This window comes from Petromyzon marinus, chromosome 14 (assembly GCF_048934315.1).
Source record: "Petromyzon marinus isolate PM22_M1 ecotype Great Lakes invasive population chromosome 14, UKy_Petmar_22M1.pri1.0, whole genome shotgun sequence".
NCBI classification, from domain to species: Eukaryota; Metazoa; Chordata; class Hyperoartia; order Petromyzontiformes; family Petromyzontidae; genus Petromyzon; species Petromyzon marinus.
The window spans coordinates 918222-930620 of NC_133680.1; the positions used below are offsets into that span (position 1 = coordinate 918222).

The 12399-nt window shown below is 56.0% G+C and overlaps 1 protein-coding gene across 1 annotated transcript in view; it reads left to right on the forward strand.

Moving 5' to 3' along the window:
- EXOC4 (exocyst complex component 4) overlaps window positions 1–11860 on the forward strand; it is a 113240-nt gene extending 101380 nt beyond the window's left edge. Inside the window, exons 14-18 of the mRNA XM_032954491.2 lie at window positions 3806–3984; window positions 5233–5386; window positions 5963–6141; window positions 6608–6767; window positions 9178–11860. Coding sequence (XP_032810382.1) covers window positions 3806–3984; window positions 5233–5386; window positions 5963–6141; window positions 6608–6767; window positions 9178–9415 — 910 coding nt within the window. The 3' untranslated portion in view covers window positions 9416–11860. The remainder of the gene's footprint in view (window positions 1–3805; window positions 3985–5232; window positions 5387–5962; window positions 6142–6607; window positions 6768–9177) is intronic.
- The last annotated feature ends 539 nt before the right edge of the window (window positions 11861–12399 follow it).

Consider the following 12399-nt stretch of genomic DNA (forward strand, 5'->3'; position numbering starts at 1 on the left):
AAAGTGCTGTTAGGGAGCACCTGTTGTTAACGCGGTGCTCAAGGGGATGGTGGGGTATGGCCAGCACCACACTGGCCACTCGTTGAAGCCAAGGGAGGCCCAGAATCAATTCAATGCAGATATCACTTTCCGCCAATATAAGCCTTGACTCGGAATCAAATTCAGGTCACTCAAAAAGTGACAGACGAGTCGTTATCCAGATGATGTCATGCTGTGGGTGTCACTTGCAAATGTTCTCATGCAAAATGTCCGCAGTGACATCACTAACATCATCGTGACAGATCACCGGACTGTAAAACTTAAGTCTCTTCTTCCCCATTAACCAAACTTCACACTTGTATTTGACAGTTTTGGGACATTCAATCTGGGTGATCATTTCGGAGAAGAGTTTATTTAATTTTTTCCCCCACAGTTTTGTCCAAATCGCGTGCCATTGGCATCACGTCATCCGATGCAGAATCTGAAACTCTCACGGAAGCGGATATGACAGAGCTACCTCCGAGATCCCGTTGTGATCGTTGTTCAACACAGTAAGGAGGGGGCGCGGGGAAGCCGCTCCGCCACCGCCGGCCTGCGTTTAAATCCTCACTGGTCGTGCGGAGCAGTGTAGGTTGACTGGAAGACTTCCGCCTCACCGTGTCCACAAAGACAAACATCCCCCGATAGCCTTAGCAGAGACTGTAGGCCAGTTCTGTTACTGAGCACCTATGAAGGCCGGCACGGCACCCAAAGCGGGTGGGTGGCCGGCACCACGCCCGACCGCCTTAATCTACCCAATGTCGATGTTTACGCATCGCACCAGATTCTCATTTGAAGCTGAGTCGACCTAAGGGAGGCCCAGAACCGGTTCAGATAATTGTCACTGGCGTTGGCCGTGAGTGGGAATCGACATCGGGTCGCCGGGTTCATAGCCCAGCGTGCTAATCACTACACTTCCACTGCCTATGCGCACGCACACATTGATCACGTCCTGCCAAACGCTCGCAAGTTGTTCAGAGGGGCACAGGGGCCCGGTGTTTGTAAGCCAGCAAAATAAACTTGGAGCTGGCTGCAGACTAATGAGGGTTGCTCATTACAGGCCGAGGCTGCCCTTCCTACCGCTGGTGCTGCTGCTACATACTAACTACGCTTTAATCATCAGGTTTTTCTTTAAATAATATCAGTTTATTTTTTCTGAAAGCTGCGAATGAATTGGCCATTTTTACACAAGAACTAAATGAGTTTTGGGTGCAGGACGATATCCTAAATTTGACGAATTGGATTTAATTACCTCTCCCTCCATGGCTGCAAAGCCCTCATGAGCTCTCTCGGCCTGTCTCCGAGACACGGATCGTTATTGTGAATCATCACCATTAGCGCGATTGATACCGGGAAACTTGAGCGAGGCAATTAATGCACGACGAAGGTGAGACAAAGGGTTGCTCCTCAGCGGCTCCAATTATGGAAGATTAATGGTGGAACCGGGGAGGTATGCAACCCTGCTCGCGCACGACTGAGCTCCGACGTTACATTAACCGGTCGGCGGGCGCGCGGCAGCGCAGGCGCGCGGGCCGTGCCATCCGGTTCGCGCCTCCTGCTGCGCCGGCAGCCGACGGCCTCCCCCGTGGGGTCGCTGCGAAAGTCCGGAGCGGCGCGGCTCGGCAGGGGCGCGGTGACGGCCGGGAGGCCGAGGGCCGCCACCCTCCCCCGCCGGATGCTCGATCGTTACCCCGCGGTTCGCGCGACACGTAGGGGCGACGGAAAACCGGCCCGTCGGACCGGAACAGCGGCGCAGCCGAGAGGGCAGTCTCGTTGAGGGGAGCGTTAAACTGTCCGATTGTTTCGCCGTCCCCCAGATGGATTCCCTCCGTCGAGGCCGCGTTGCGGCTAGCAAATAGCAATTTTACAATGTAATTAAATTGAAGATGGGGGTCAGGCCGCGGGTAGGGGGAGGTGACGGGGAGGGAAACGGGCAGAGGAGGAGACCGTCCTTATGGCGCGTGAAAAAAAGATTAATTTTCATAATGTTCTGGCCGCCGCCTTAATTGTAATTGTATTGGTGCCGAGCGTGGGAGACGCGCTCCCCATCGTTAATAACGGCGGGGCGCTACGATTATTCGTGCTTAAGAAGCCGCGGTTGGCAGAGTACTTCTGTTCCTCGTTATAAATAGTGGTAATTGGACTTTACGAGGTTTTAAAAGGCATAACTTTAAAGGGTTTTGCTTGTCCCCACAAGCGCTCCACTCGTTCACTTCGCTACGCCGGCACTTCTCACAACGCCAAGCGCGTGTACCTGCTCCTGGTCCTATACCACGATGTTTCCGCAGAGGGGAAACGGCAGTAAATGTGAGAGGCTTAAAGTGTCAGTGTGTGTGAGAGTGTAAGAGTGTGTGTGAGCCAGTGTTTGTGTGACCCGCCTCCTCGTGTGCCGTGCCGGCCTTCATAAGGGCTCGCTAACTGCACTTGCCCCAAAAGTCCGTGAAGGCTATAAAGGGGACCTTAGTATTTGTTTGTGTCAGTAAACATTGCTGCTGCAGGATCAATAGGTGTCATTCCGTGACATCCACATTTACATTGCGACCACTGCTTACATCCGCACGTTTGTTTTGCTGTGCTCGTACGAGTGGGAGGTGTCCTCCAGGGAGGGGCTCCGGGGGGGGGGGGGGGGGGAGATTTACGCTCGCTCGCACCACGCACGCCAAAACAAACAGACAAATCGCTCAAAACAAAACAAACCTTCTTCGGGAATTCAATTAAATTACCGGTAAGCAAAATGTGCATCATTGGGTCCATTTGTCAGGCCAATTATCCTTGTCACCGGCTTGCCATTAATTACCAACGAAACGTTAGCGGAGCGGTTATCGGTGTGGCGGATGTCAATTTACGTGATGTTCGAGCGACGGCGCACGGCCGATTGAGCGCATAAGAACAAATTCAACGTTCGCCTTCATCTGGCCGTGTTTGACCCCGGCCCGTCGCCGCCTCCTTCGTCTGCGACCGTAAACCTCCCGCGGAAATTCCACGTTCTCATGGCGAGGGTTAGTCGGGCGTAAAGACGACCATTGCAGAATCGCGACGAAAGGTTCTAGCCAGCGTAGCCATTGCCCGTCTCCCTCGTGCACGGCCTCTGTCTCGGTGAGGTTATTGATTTGTGTTGAAATTTTTCACTTCAGTTTGTAAAGTGATCTCACTTGCAATTGAAATGTTTCTTTATAGCGTTTGACATTCCTGTGTTTTACAATTGTTAACGGTTTTTGCAACCCAGGTCTCCCTTAATAGAGCGGCGTTTAGCGTAATTGGGCTGTCTACGTGGCTCTGTCAATCCACTGCTAGATGAGGGCCTCCTCACACCGCACCGATTGTGGTGGTTATATTACCATCCCGCACCGCAATGGTCAGTGCGGCTTGGTGAAGGCAGGGATAACTCAACGTGGAGTCATAGCAGTACAGTAACGACAATAGATGTTGCTGAACTGCCGTGCACTTCCCACCATATAGTACCACGCGCTATAATGCCCCTGCTTAGCTTCTGAGATCTGACGAGATCGGTCGCATTCCAGATGATTTGGTCGGAGGATTTCTCATAAACATCGTCTCTACCACTGCGTGGGATGTTGCGGCCGTGCTGCGCCGTAGCTCTCCGGCACACTTGTGGGTCGTACGTCGTTGGGCACGATGTCCAACGTCTCGCTCTACGTGCCCGGACCTTCTTCATTACTCCCAAATGAATAAATTGCCGAGTCGACCCTTGACCGGGATTTGAACTCTTCACGTTCCGTCCACGAATCCGGCTTGCTTACCGCCGTTATCGTTTGACCGCCTCCAGCGCCATCAACGCGAAGGAGTCGGACGTGCTGACGGGGAACCTGGGGGAGCAGCTCATCCCGGAGCAGGCCATCCTGCGCGACCCCGGCGACCTCAAGGCCCTCGCCAACCTCCACGAGAGCCTCGAGTGGCTCGCCAGCCGCCTCAACGGCTTCCTGGCCGACATCCCCGCGGCCCCCGGTACGCGAGGACGTGGCCGTGAGGCGTGCTGGCGGTGCAACCGTGCCGGGCGGGCGGGGGATGGGCCACTTGCAGGGTGTTTGTTGGGGCCAGTCAATTGTCCAGGGGACGGGGGCCCCGTTTAACTCCCTGCACCGGCGCCCATGGCGACTTCGCTATGGAGCACTGTGAGGGCACGCACGGCGAGGAAGTGCACGCGCGTCACACGCTCGCCACACGCAAGCCGCACACACGCGCACCGCTGCTAACGCGCACTAGACAAAGATCCCCCCTATAGTTCCTAAACGGACTTTTGCGGCAAGTGTTGTTAGCGGGTAGCACCTATGAAGGCCGGCACGGCACACTAGGAAGTGGGTGGCCAGCACCAAGCCCGCCCGCCTTTGTCTTCATTGGTACCTACAATCCAACGTCATCATGAACCCCAATTTATGCACTGCAGGATTAACGTATTTTCGCAAAACATCATCCCTTACTGTGGCGCCACAATCCACCTCGCTCATACACATGACGCGCGCACACGCGCACCTACACGATTGTTGTGACCTGCAGCATGTAACGTGAGCGGGAACCCTTCTTGCACATCACCGTGAGCATTGACACCTCTGCGCTGTTATTTACTCACTTAGTCTCGGCTGTTGAGCTGAGAGAGGCAGCCAGCCTTTACACTGACGCGCTCGCCTGTGAATGGATCACGCGTCTCTGGGAACGTAGCGCCTTTTGAGTGGAATGGATGGATATTTTGCCAGCTTGTGTTCATGTCAACAAGCATCTATACCCTTCCCAACGCTGCAAACAAGTCCCCCCATCGGCGTCACCGGGAATCCAATCCCCGTGTCCGAATGCACACCATCGTTTGTTCCCTTGTGCCTCTGTGTCTCCGTGTCCCCGTGTCCCAGTGTTCCGTGCCCCTTTGTTCCTCGTATCCTAACTCCGTGTTTCCATTTCACCGTATCCCCGTGCTCACATTAACCCCATGCCCCTATGTCCACATATCCTCGCACCCCTGTGTCTCATTCTCTCTGCGCCCTCGCGGCCCTGTGTTTGTTTAGCCTCACGTCCTCCGTGTCTCCACATCGCCGTGTCCCCTCTATCCCAGCGCCGCCGTGCCTCCGCTTCACCACGACCACGTGTCCCCCTGTCCCCATGCCTCCATATCTCTGTGCCCCTATACAAAACCATCACCTTGTCCCTGTGCCCCCATGCCCTCGTGTCCCCACGTCTCCTGCCCGTGCCCGCGTCGCCCCCCAGTCCAGGATACGATGTCTCCCGCTGGCTCGGAGTCGAGCCCCGACAAGGACCTCCTGTCAGTGCCCGAGCAGATCCTGAACACGCTGTGGGGGCTGACGCGCGAGTTCCAGGACATGGCCGATCGCTGTCTGCTCGTGCTGCACCTGGAGGTCAGGTGAGCGGCCGCCACCTTCTCCACCCGCCCCGCCGGTCCTCCGCTGGACTCCGCCGGTGCCACGTACGCAGCTTGTCGTTGCGGGATCGAGAGGGATGGTCCCGGCTCGGGAAGGCCTCCGACCAGCGGTGGATTGATCGTGGCTGGTGATGACGATACAGCTCGTCATCAATCTACTGCGGAGTGTTACCGTGCCACGTCACTTCCAATCCCGACACTGTAGGAGTGCCAAGGCCTTGGTGCTCCGATAGGTCTGAGATCAATCAACCATTGGCTTGTGTGAACAGCCAATATTTACAATCCATTGCTGGATGAGGGTCTGCCCTCCACCATTCTAACGATTGTGGAATGCCTCTCGTGCAAGTCGGGTTCAGTGGGGTAAAGTGTGGGTACTCCCACCTCTTCCAAGACATCTGGCCAGCGTGGTGGAAGAGTAGGCCAAATACCCTCTAGAGGCACTCGTCGAGCTCCCCCTAGTGGAGGCCCTCCCACCAGCAGCAGCGTGAGCAAGCATTTGCTGGGCTCCGCCTTGACCTCTCGTTTGTACGTGTGCGTGCGTGCGTGCATGTTTCCCAGGGTGCACTGCTTCTATTACCTGATCCCCCTGGCGAAGCAGGGCAACTACGCGATTGTGGCGAACGTGGAGAGCATGGACTATGACCCGCTGGTGGTGCGGCTCAACAAGGACATCTGTGCCGTCGAGGAAATGATGAATGCCAGCCTGCAGCTCCACAAGTTCCAGTACATCTTCGAGGGTGAGGCAGCGTGTGCACGAGCATGCGTGCGAGCGTGCAAATGGGGGTGGGGTCTTCACAGATTGTCTTACCCAAAATGTGTTAAATTATCACATTTCGGGGTCACAAGTTTGGAGAAGTAGGCTTCAAAGAAGAGCCGGCGCATGCAGACTGCAAAACTTTGTTCATTACGAGCGAATACGTTTCAACGGAGGTTGAAAGCGTCAACGCGTCAGTTCGTCTGTCTGAGACGGGGGGGGGGGGAGGTCACGATAACTCTCGTACAGCTGATGACTCTCACACGCACGATTCTCTGCGTGTATCCTAAACGTAAAAATGCATTTGAATCCGTGAATCGGCACCGCATCACCGCACGCCGCGATAGACAAACCCGGCGGGGTGGGGGGGGCGGCGGTGGCTCGTCACGTTCGCTGCGTCCCCCGCATCCCCCGCATTCCGTAACCTCTTCCGCTCTCGTCGCCCGCAGGCTTGGGTCACCTCATCTCCTCCATCCTGATCAACGGCGCCCAGCACTTCAAGCGCATCAGCGAGTCTGGCATCAAGAAGATGTGCCGCAACATCTTCGTGCTCCAGCAGAACCTGACCAACATCACCATGTCGAGGGAAGCCGACCTCGACTTTGCGCGGTGAGCGGCCAGGGTTCAGCGACCTTTTGCCGCGTCCCATCGACGGCAAAGTGCGGGCGGTTGGTATGCGGCGCTCTGTGTCAGCGATCGTAATGCCCAGCGCAACAAAGGCGGGGATTGCTCGCTCGCGAGCGGTAAGTTTTTAGAATTAACGCACGCAGAGGTGTGCACAAACGTACATTTCTGGCGTGCGTAAAGCGCACACAGCGAAATCCATCGGCATTTCCTAAAGTGCATCATGGTCCTCTCGTCCTATCTCACCAAAATACATTTGATCGCAGTAGCAGTGATAGACAACTGTGGAGCGCATACTGCGTTGCCAGTGTTGCACAAGCACAATTAAAACATTAATCACCTATTGATTGTGATTCTGCTTATTTACCCAAGAAAGCTTCACTGAATCTCAAGACTATTTTTCAAGAGGGTCCTGCCAAGTTGTCGCAGTAGGGGGGCGATTTTGCTGCTGCCGTGTGTGATCCCAAGTGAGTAATATTCAGGCAATGTTTCAGCATTGGGATGGGTGGCCAATACCGGTTGCATTGTTTTTGTTTAGCTATGGGAGGAAACCGGAGAACCCAGAAGAAACCCATGCAGAACAGGGGGGAGAATATACGAATTCCACACAGACAGGCGCCAGAGTCGGGAATCAAACCCAGGCTCTCGGTTGTTTAACAACTGTGGCCCGCAAAAGAAAAACGTAATTGGCGACGTGATGTAAAATGGCTCTCGTTCACAGCGTAACGTATTTACAAGAGAAGAGTTGTTTGTTTCTTGGCTTGCTCTTTAAGAGGGAAGGCTTCTGATGCTAATGAGCTGATTTACATTAAGGTTCAGACCAAGGTAGAGAGAGATGGGGGAGGTGTGTGGGTGGGGGGGGGAGGTGAATCTTGCGAGCAGCCGGCTAACGGCACCGCTTTAAATTTTAAGCGCAATTTCAAAAACGTTTTTTTGCGTCAAACCCCACGGGAGCCGCCTCCACCGCGCCCCCGCCCGCGCCCCATTTGGCCGGGGGTTACAAACGGCAGCCCGTGTTCGCACTCCATGCCGCATCACCCACGCGGAACGCGGCCTCCTGCGCGCTACCGGTGGGGTGGGGGGGGGGGGCACACTCGGTGAGCCGCGCAAATCACCTCGAGCGCGGAGGCTCGTTACGCCGCTCTGCGCTCGAGCCACGGGCACTGAGCAAACGTATAAAAGACGAGCAGCGGCGCAGCGGCGGAGCGGCGGAGCGGCGGAGCCCACGTGCGGCGAGGCACGGCACTTTTCGCGTGGCGAGGGTCGGCGGGTCGCGTAGAGATTCGTGAGACTCTCAAGTATACAAGTTGGCCAGGACAATGGCGGTCCAGCGAGTGGATGGAGTCCATGTGCACGGAGCTCCGAGTGTTACCTACTCATGATTCGCCGTGGGTTTTCTCCGGTTTCCTCCCTCACGAAGCCAAACTCTCATCAATCGTGGAATTGGCCAAACAAGCGCAGTGTTGCAGGACCCTCCTGGAATGAGTCTTGGGACTGGGTGAGGTCTTCGTGGATGAACAAGGGACATTGTTGTCGTCGTGGTTACAGCCGAGCGGTTCCTCCACCGCCTCCACGACCGGGAGCCGTGGTGGGCGTTTCGTCGGGTGCGTGACGAGGGAGGCTGGACGGGGTAGGGGCATCTGGACAGGGGACCCCACGTGCTAACGAGCGACAGGCCACACTAATGACGCTCACGTGATGCGCGTCAATGATAACGACACGCGCGGGGAGGCGTTCGCCCAGCTGTGGATTGAGAATGGCTCGTGATAAGATGTAAGTTGATGACGATTATGATGATGATGTTGCAAAGCATAATTGTGTAAATGCGGTGTAATTGCGTATGTGCGGAGCACCCATGTGAAAACTGGAATTATATTTTAAAAAAACAATATAACAATAATAATTATATATATAGGGTACATATAATCAATGCTGTCACTGATAATCGCCGTGACAATGGTGGTGCCGACATTGCTGACACCGCTAATGATAGTGAGGCTGTAACGGCGTTGTGTGCGATGCGTATGCCTGTCCAGGAAACACTCTCGCGTGACGCGCGCAATGCACGTGCGTGTGTGTAGTGGGGAGCGGTGGCAGAGCGGTTAGCGAGCTGCGCTACAAACCCGGCGACCCGAGTTCGATTCCCGCTCAACACCAGCGACGATTATCTTAACCGGTCCTGGGCCTCCCCTAGGTCGACTCAGCCTCAAATGAGCACCTGGTGCGGTGTATAAATATCGCCGCTCGGGATGTAAATGCGGCCGGACAAGGTTGGTGCTTGCCACCCACCCCCTCGTGTGCCGTGCCGGCCTTCATAGGTGCTGCTCGCTAACAGAAATTGCCGCCACAGTCTGGCATAGCCTAACCTGCGGTGGTGACGCGTGCGCGTGTGTAGGCAGTACTACGAGATGATGTACACCACTCCGGACGAGCTGCTCAGCGTGCTGGTGGACCAGGGCGTCCGCTACTCGGAGCTCGACTACATCAACGCGCTGGCGCTGCTGCAGCGCAGCCAGGCGGGCGTGGGCGACCAGACGGTGCAGAACGGGCGCATGCAGCGCCTTAAGGAGATCATCCGCGAGCAGAACGCCATCAAGCAGGCGGCCAAGGACAAGAAGATCACCACCGTCTAGGGGCCGCCGGCGTGAGTGACCGTGTCGGCTCGGCCGAGACCAAGGCGTTGTGCCGCGCCGGTATCGGGGGTTGCAGCCGTACGTAGTCCCGTGTTTGTCTGGTTAGGGTTAAGGCTGCAGCCCTTGTACATCAGGGCAGACTCTCGACGGACGGATTGGCGGAGCGGTGGCGCAGAGATCACCGCACTGCGCTACGAATCCCCGTGATCCGAGTTGATTCCGGACCACGGCTAACATCAGTGGCGAGTGATATCCGAACCGGTTCTGGACCCCCTTCTTCACCAACCTGTTCCAAGCCGGTGTAGCCGCGTGTTGGGCAAGACAAGGTGTTGGGATCGTCCGAGCCGGTGTAGGTTCACGCCGGGCTGGTTCACGGTGAGGTTCTAGTTCATCGTTACGGAGCTACAGATTCCTCTGGCTCGGCGTCTCTCGTGGGAACTCGGTTTACGTTCGGTCGCGGCTAACGCTGAAGCCACGGCCCTGACCCCGTCTCTCCCCTCGTGTTTGTGCGGAGAGGACCACCCGCTTTCTCCATCGTTAATGTGGTGGCCGTGTCAAATAAGGACCCCCGACTTACCCTCGTCGCGTCTCTCAATATATCCGAGTTTGGAGCGCGCGCGACTACCCCCCCTCTGCTGTCCCTGCTGTCCCCGCTGAAGCTGCTGAAGCTGCTGCTCACCCCCCTCGTCTCGCCGCCGGGTCGCGGCACGACGCTTCGAGTCCACGCCGGGCCTCTCAATTATGTAAATGGCCGGAGAGAAAAAAACTCAACGTGTTTGCTCTTTTATTTCGTGCTAAAAAATAGTCGACCGTGACTCCATCTGGCGTCTCTTTTGACAGTTCCCGCTTTCTCCCTGCCTCCTGCCACCGTTGCCGTGAGAGTTGGGAGGGGGGGGGGGGGAGCCCCACCGCCACCATCGCACGCCCCCCCACCCTAAACCTAAAACCCGCGATCGCCCCCGATCGCGGGAGGCAGTCGGGCACTGCCGTGCGGCCAGAGAGCAAAAGCAATCAAAAAATCACAGCAGCGGTTGATTAGTTTAATTAAGCGAACATTACACAGTAATTTCAACGTGAAATCAAGCCGCATTAGAATTTACTCAAAGCCAGCATCATTCCAATCAAGAAATGCTAATTCAGCAGAGGCGCGTCGCGCTGAATAAATTACCTCGCGGCCTCTCTGCGCTGCCCTGCGGTTTGACCGTCGCTGCAGGCGTCGCTGGGTTCGACACGGGTATGGGGGGTCACGGGGAGTCCCGGAGTAAGATCACGTGGTGTGGTTGATGAGACTCGGGCAGTCACAGCAGAGGAACAGCCGGGCCACAGGCGTCCCTTGCCACTGGGTGGATTTATGGACCCCCCCCCTCTCTTGGAAGGGGGGTTGGGGGGGGTCACGGTACTACCCACGGTTATTACGGGGGGGGGGAGGGGTCCCTTGTGAAATCAATGGGAACCGTCACCGTACCCCCAACATGGGGGTCCGTGTGTGGTGGCGTGCATTCATATAGACTCTGCCTTTGGCATGTGTAACTTGCGCAACGTTGTTTAGTGCTGCTGTAGGAATCGTCGTGTGGGACACTTTTTTTTCCAGGGGAGTACTTAACTCCGCGACTGGGGTACCAATCAATCCGCAATCAGTGCTACTCCGCGATGTCAAAACGCCACACAGCATAAAAAATCCGTTATCGAAAGATTCAACTTTGAATAGTGCATCGTGTACAGCTCGTCGAGATGAGTCGATTGCTGCATCGCCGACCATCAACAGACTAAAAATTACTGCATCACGGACATTATGTGAGAGCCGGGGTACTATGGTACCCCAGGGTACCGCCATAAGGTTCAAATGTCGCCACCGGGGAGACAAAGGCGGCCGGGCGTGGCGCTGGCCACCCACCCCCTCGTGTGCCGTGAGGGCCTTCACAGGTGCTCGCTAACAGCACTTGCTCTAACAGGTAAGGCTATACGGGGTGTCTTTGTCTTGTGTCCGCACCCGTCTTTAAAAGTGGGCGGTGACAGTAAATATTTGAACCGGTCCTGGGCCCTCCCCTAGGTCGACTCAGCCTCAAACAAGTACCTGGTGTGATGTGTAAACATTTCCACTAGGGAAACAAAAGCGCCCGGGCGCTGTTCTAGGCACGCCACCCCCTTGTGTGTCGTGCTGCCCTTCACAGGTGCTTCTCACCGACGACAGCACTCGCCCCAACAGTCTGCTAAGGCCGTACGGGGATCTTCTTGTCCAGCATTCACGAACGTGCGTGTGACCGCGCACGTCCTGGATGTGTGACAACCGGGTGTGCGTGTGAGCGACTTTCCAGGAGCGTGTCCTATGTCCCGTGTCGTGTCCTGTGTCCCGTATCGCCAAGCCCCCCCCCCCCCCCTCCAGATGTAACGCTTTGTGAACAGCACGATCGATTGCGGCAAATAAAGATTTTTACCTGCAGACAACCACCGTGCACCGCTATTGACTCGCACAGCCAGACAGGCTGCGGCTCGCAACAACAACAGCAATCCTTCCCGCATCAACCACGGTAACCGCATGGATAGCTACAGACCCGAGGGAAGGTGGACATGATGGCAGGCGAGACGGTGTAGTGCGGTGTTCTTCATTGCAAGGCCTGCGGGCCATTGGCCGCCCCTGGTGACTTTTAGTGCTGCCCCTGACGTGTGGCACCCGACACACAAGTGAAAGCTTCCCTTGCAGGCGGAGTGGCGGCCCTCACACTAACGATGTCCTAACGGCGAAAGTGGCCCCCCTCTCAAAATTATTGTGGAACATTGCTGTAATGGCTCTTGGGGCTCATGATGACGGTGTCAGGGACACTGAGCTGCTTCTCCTGAGATCCTGCGTTCAAATCCGAGTCTTGATGGCGTTCTCGTGTGGAGCGGTCTCAGCCCAGTCACCGGTGGTATAGACTATAGAGAGAGACCCATTGGCTAGCATCTACTTGTGGTTAAACGGGGTTCTCAAGTGTAGCGAGTTGATG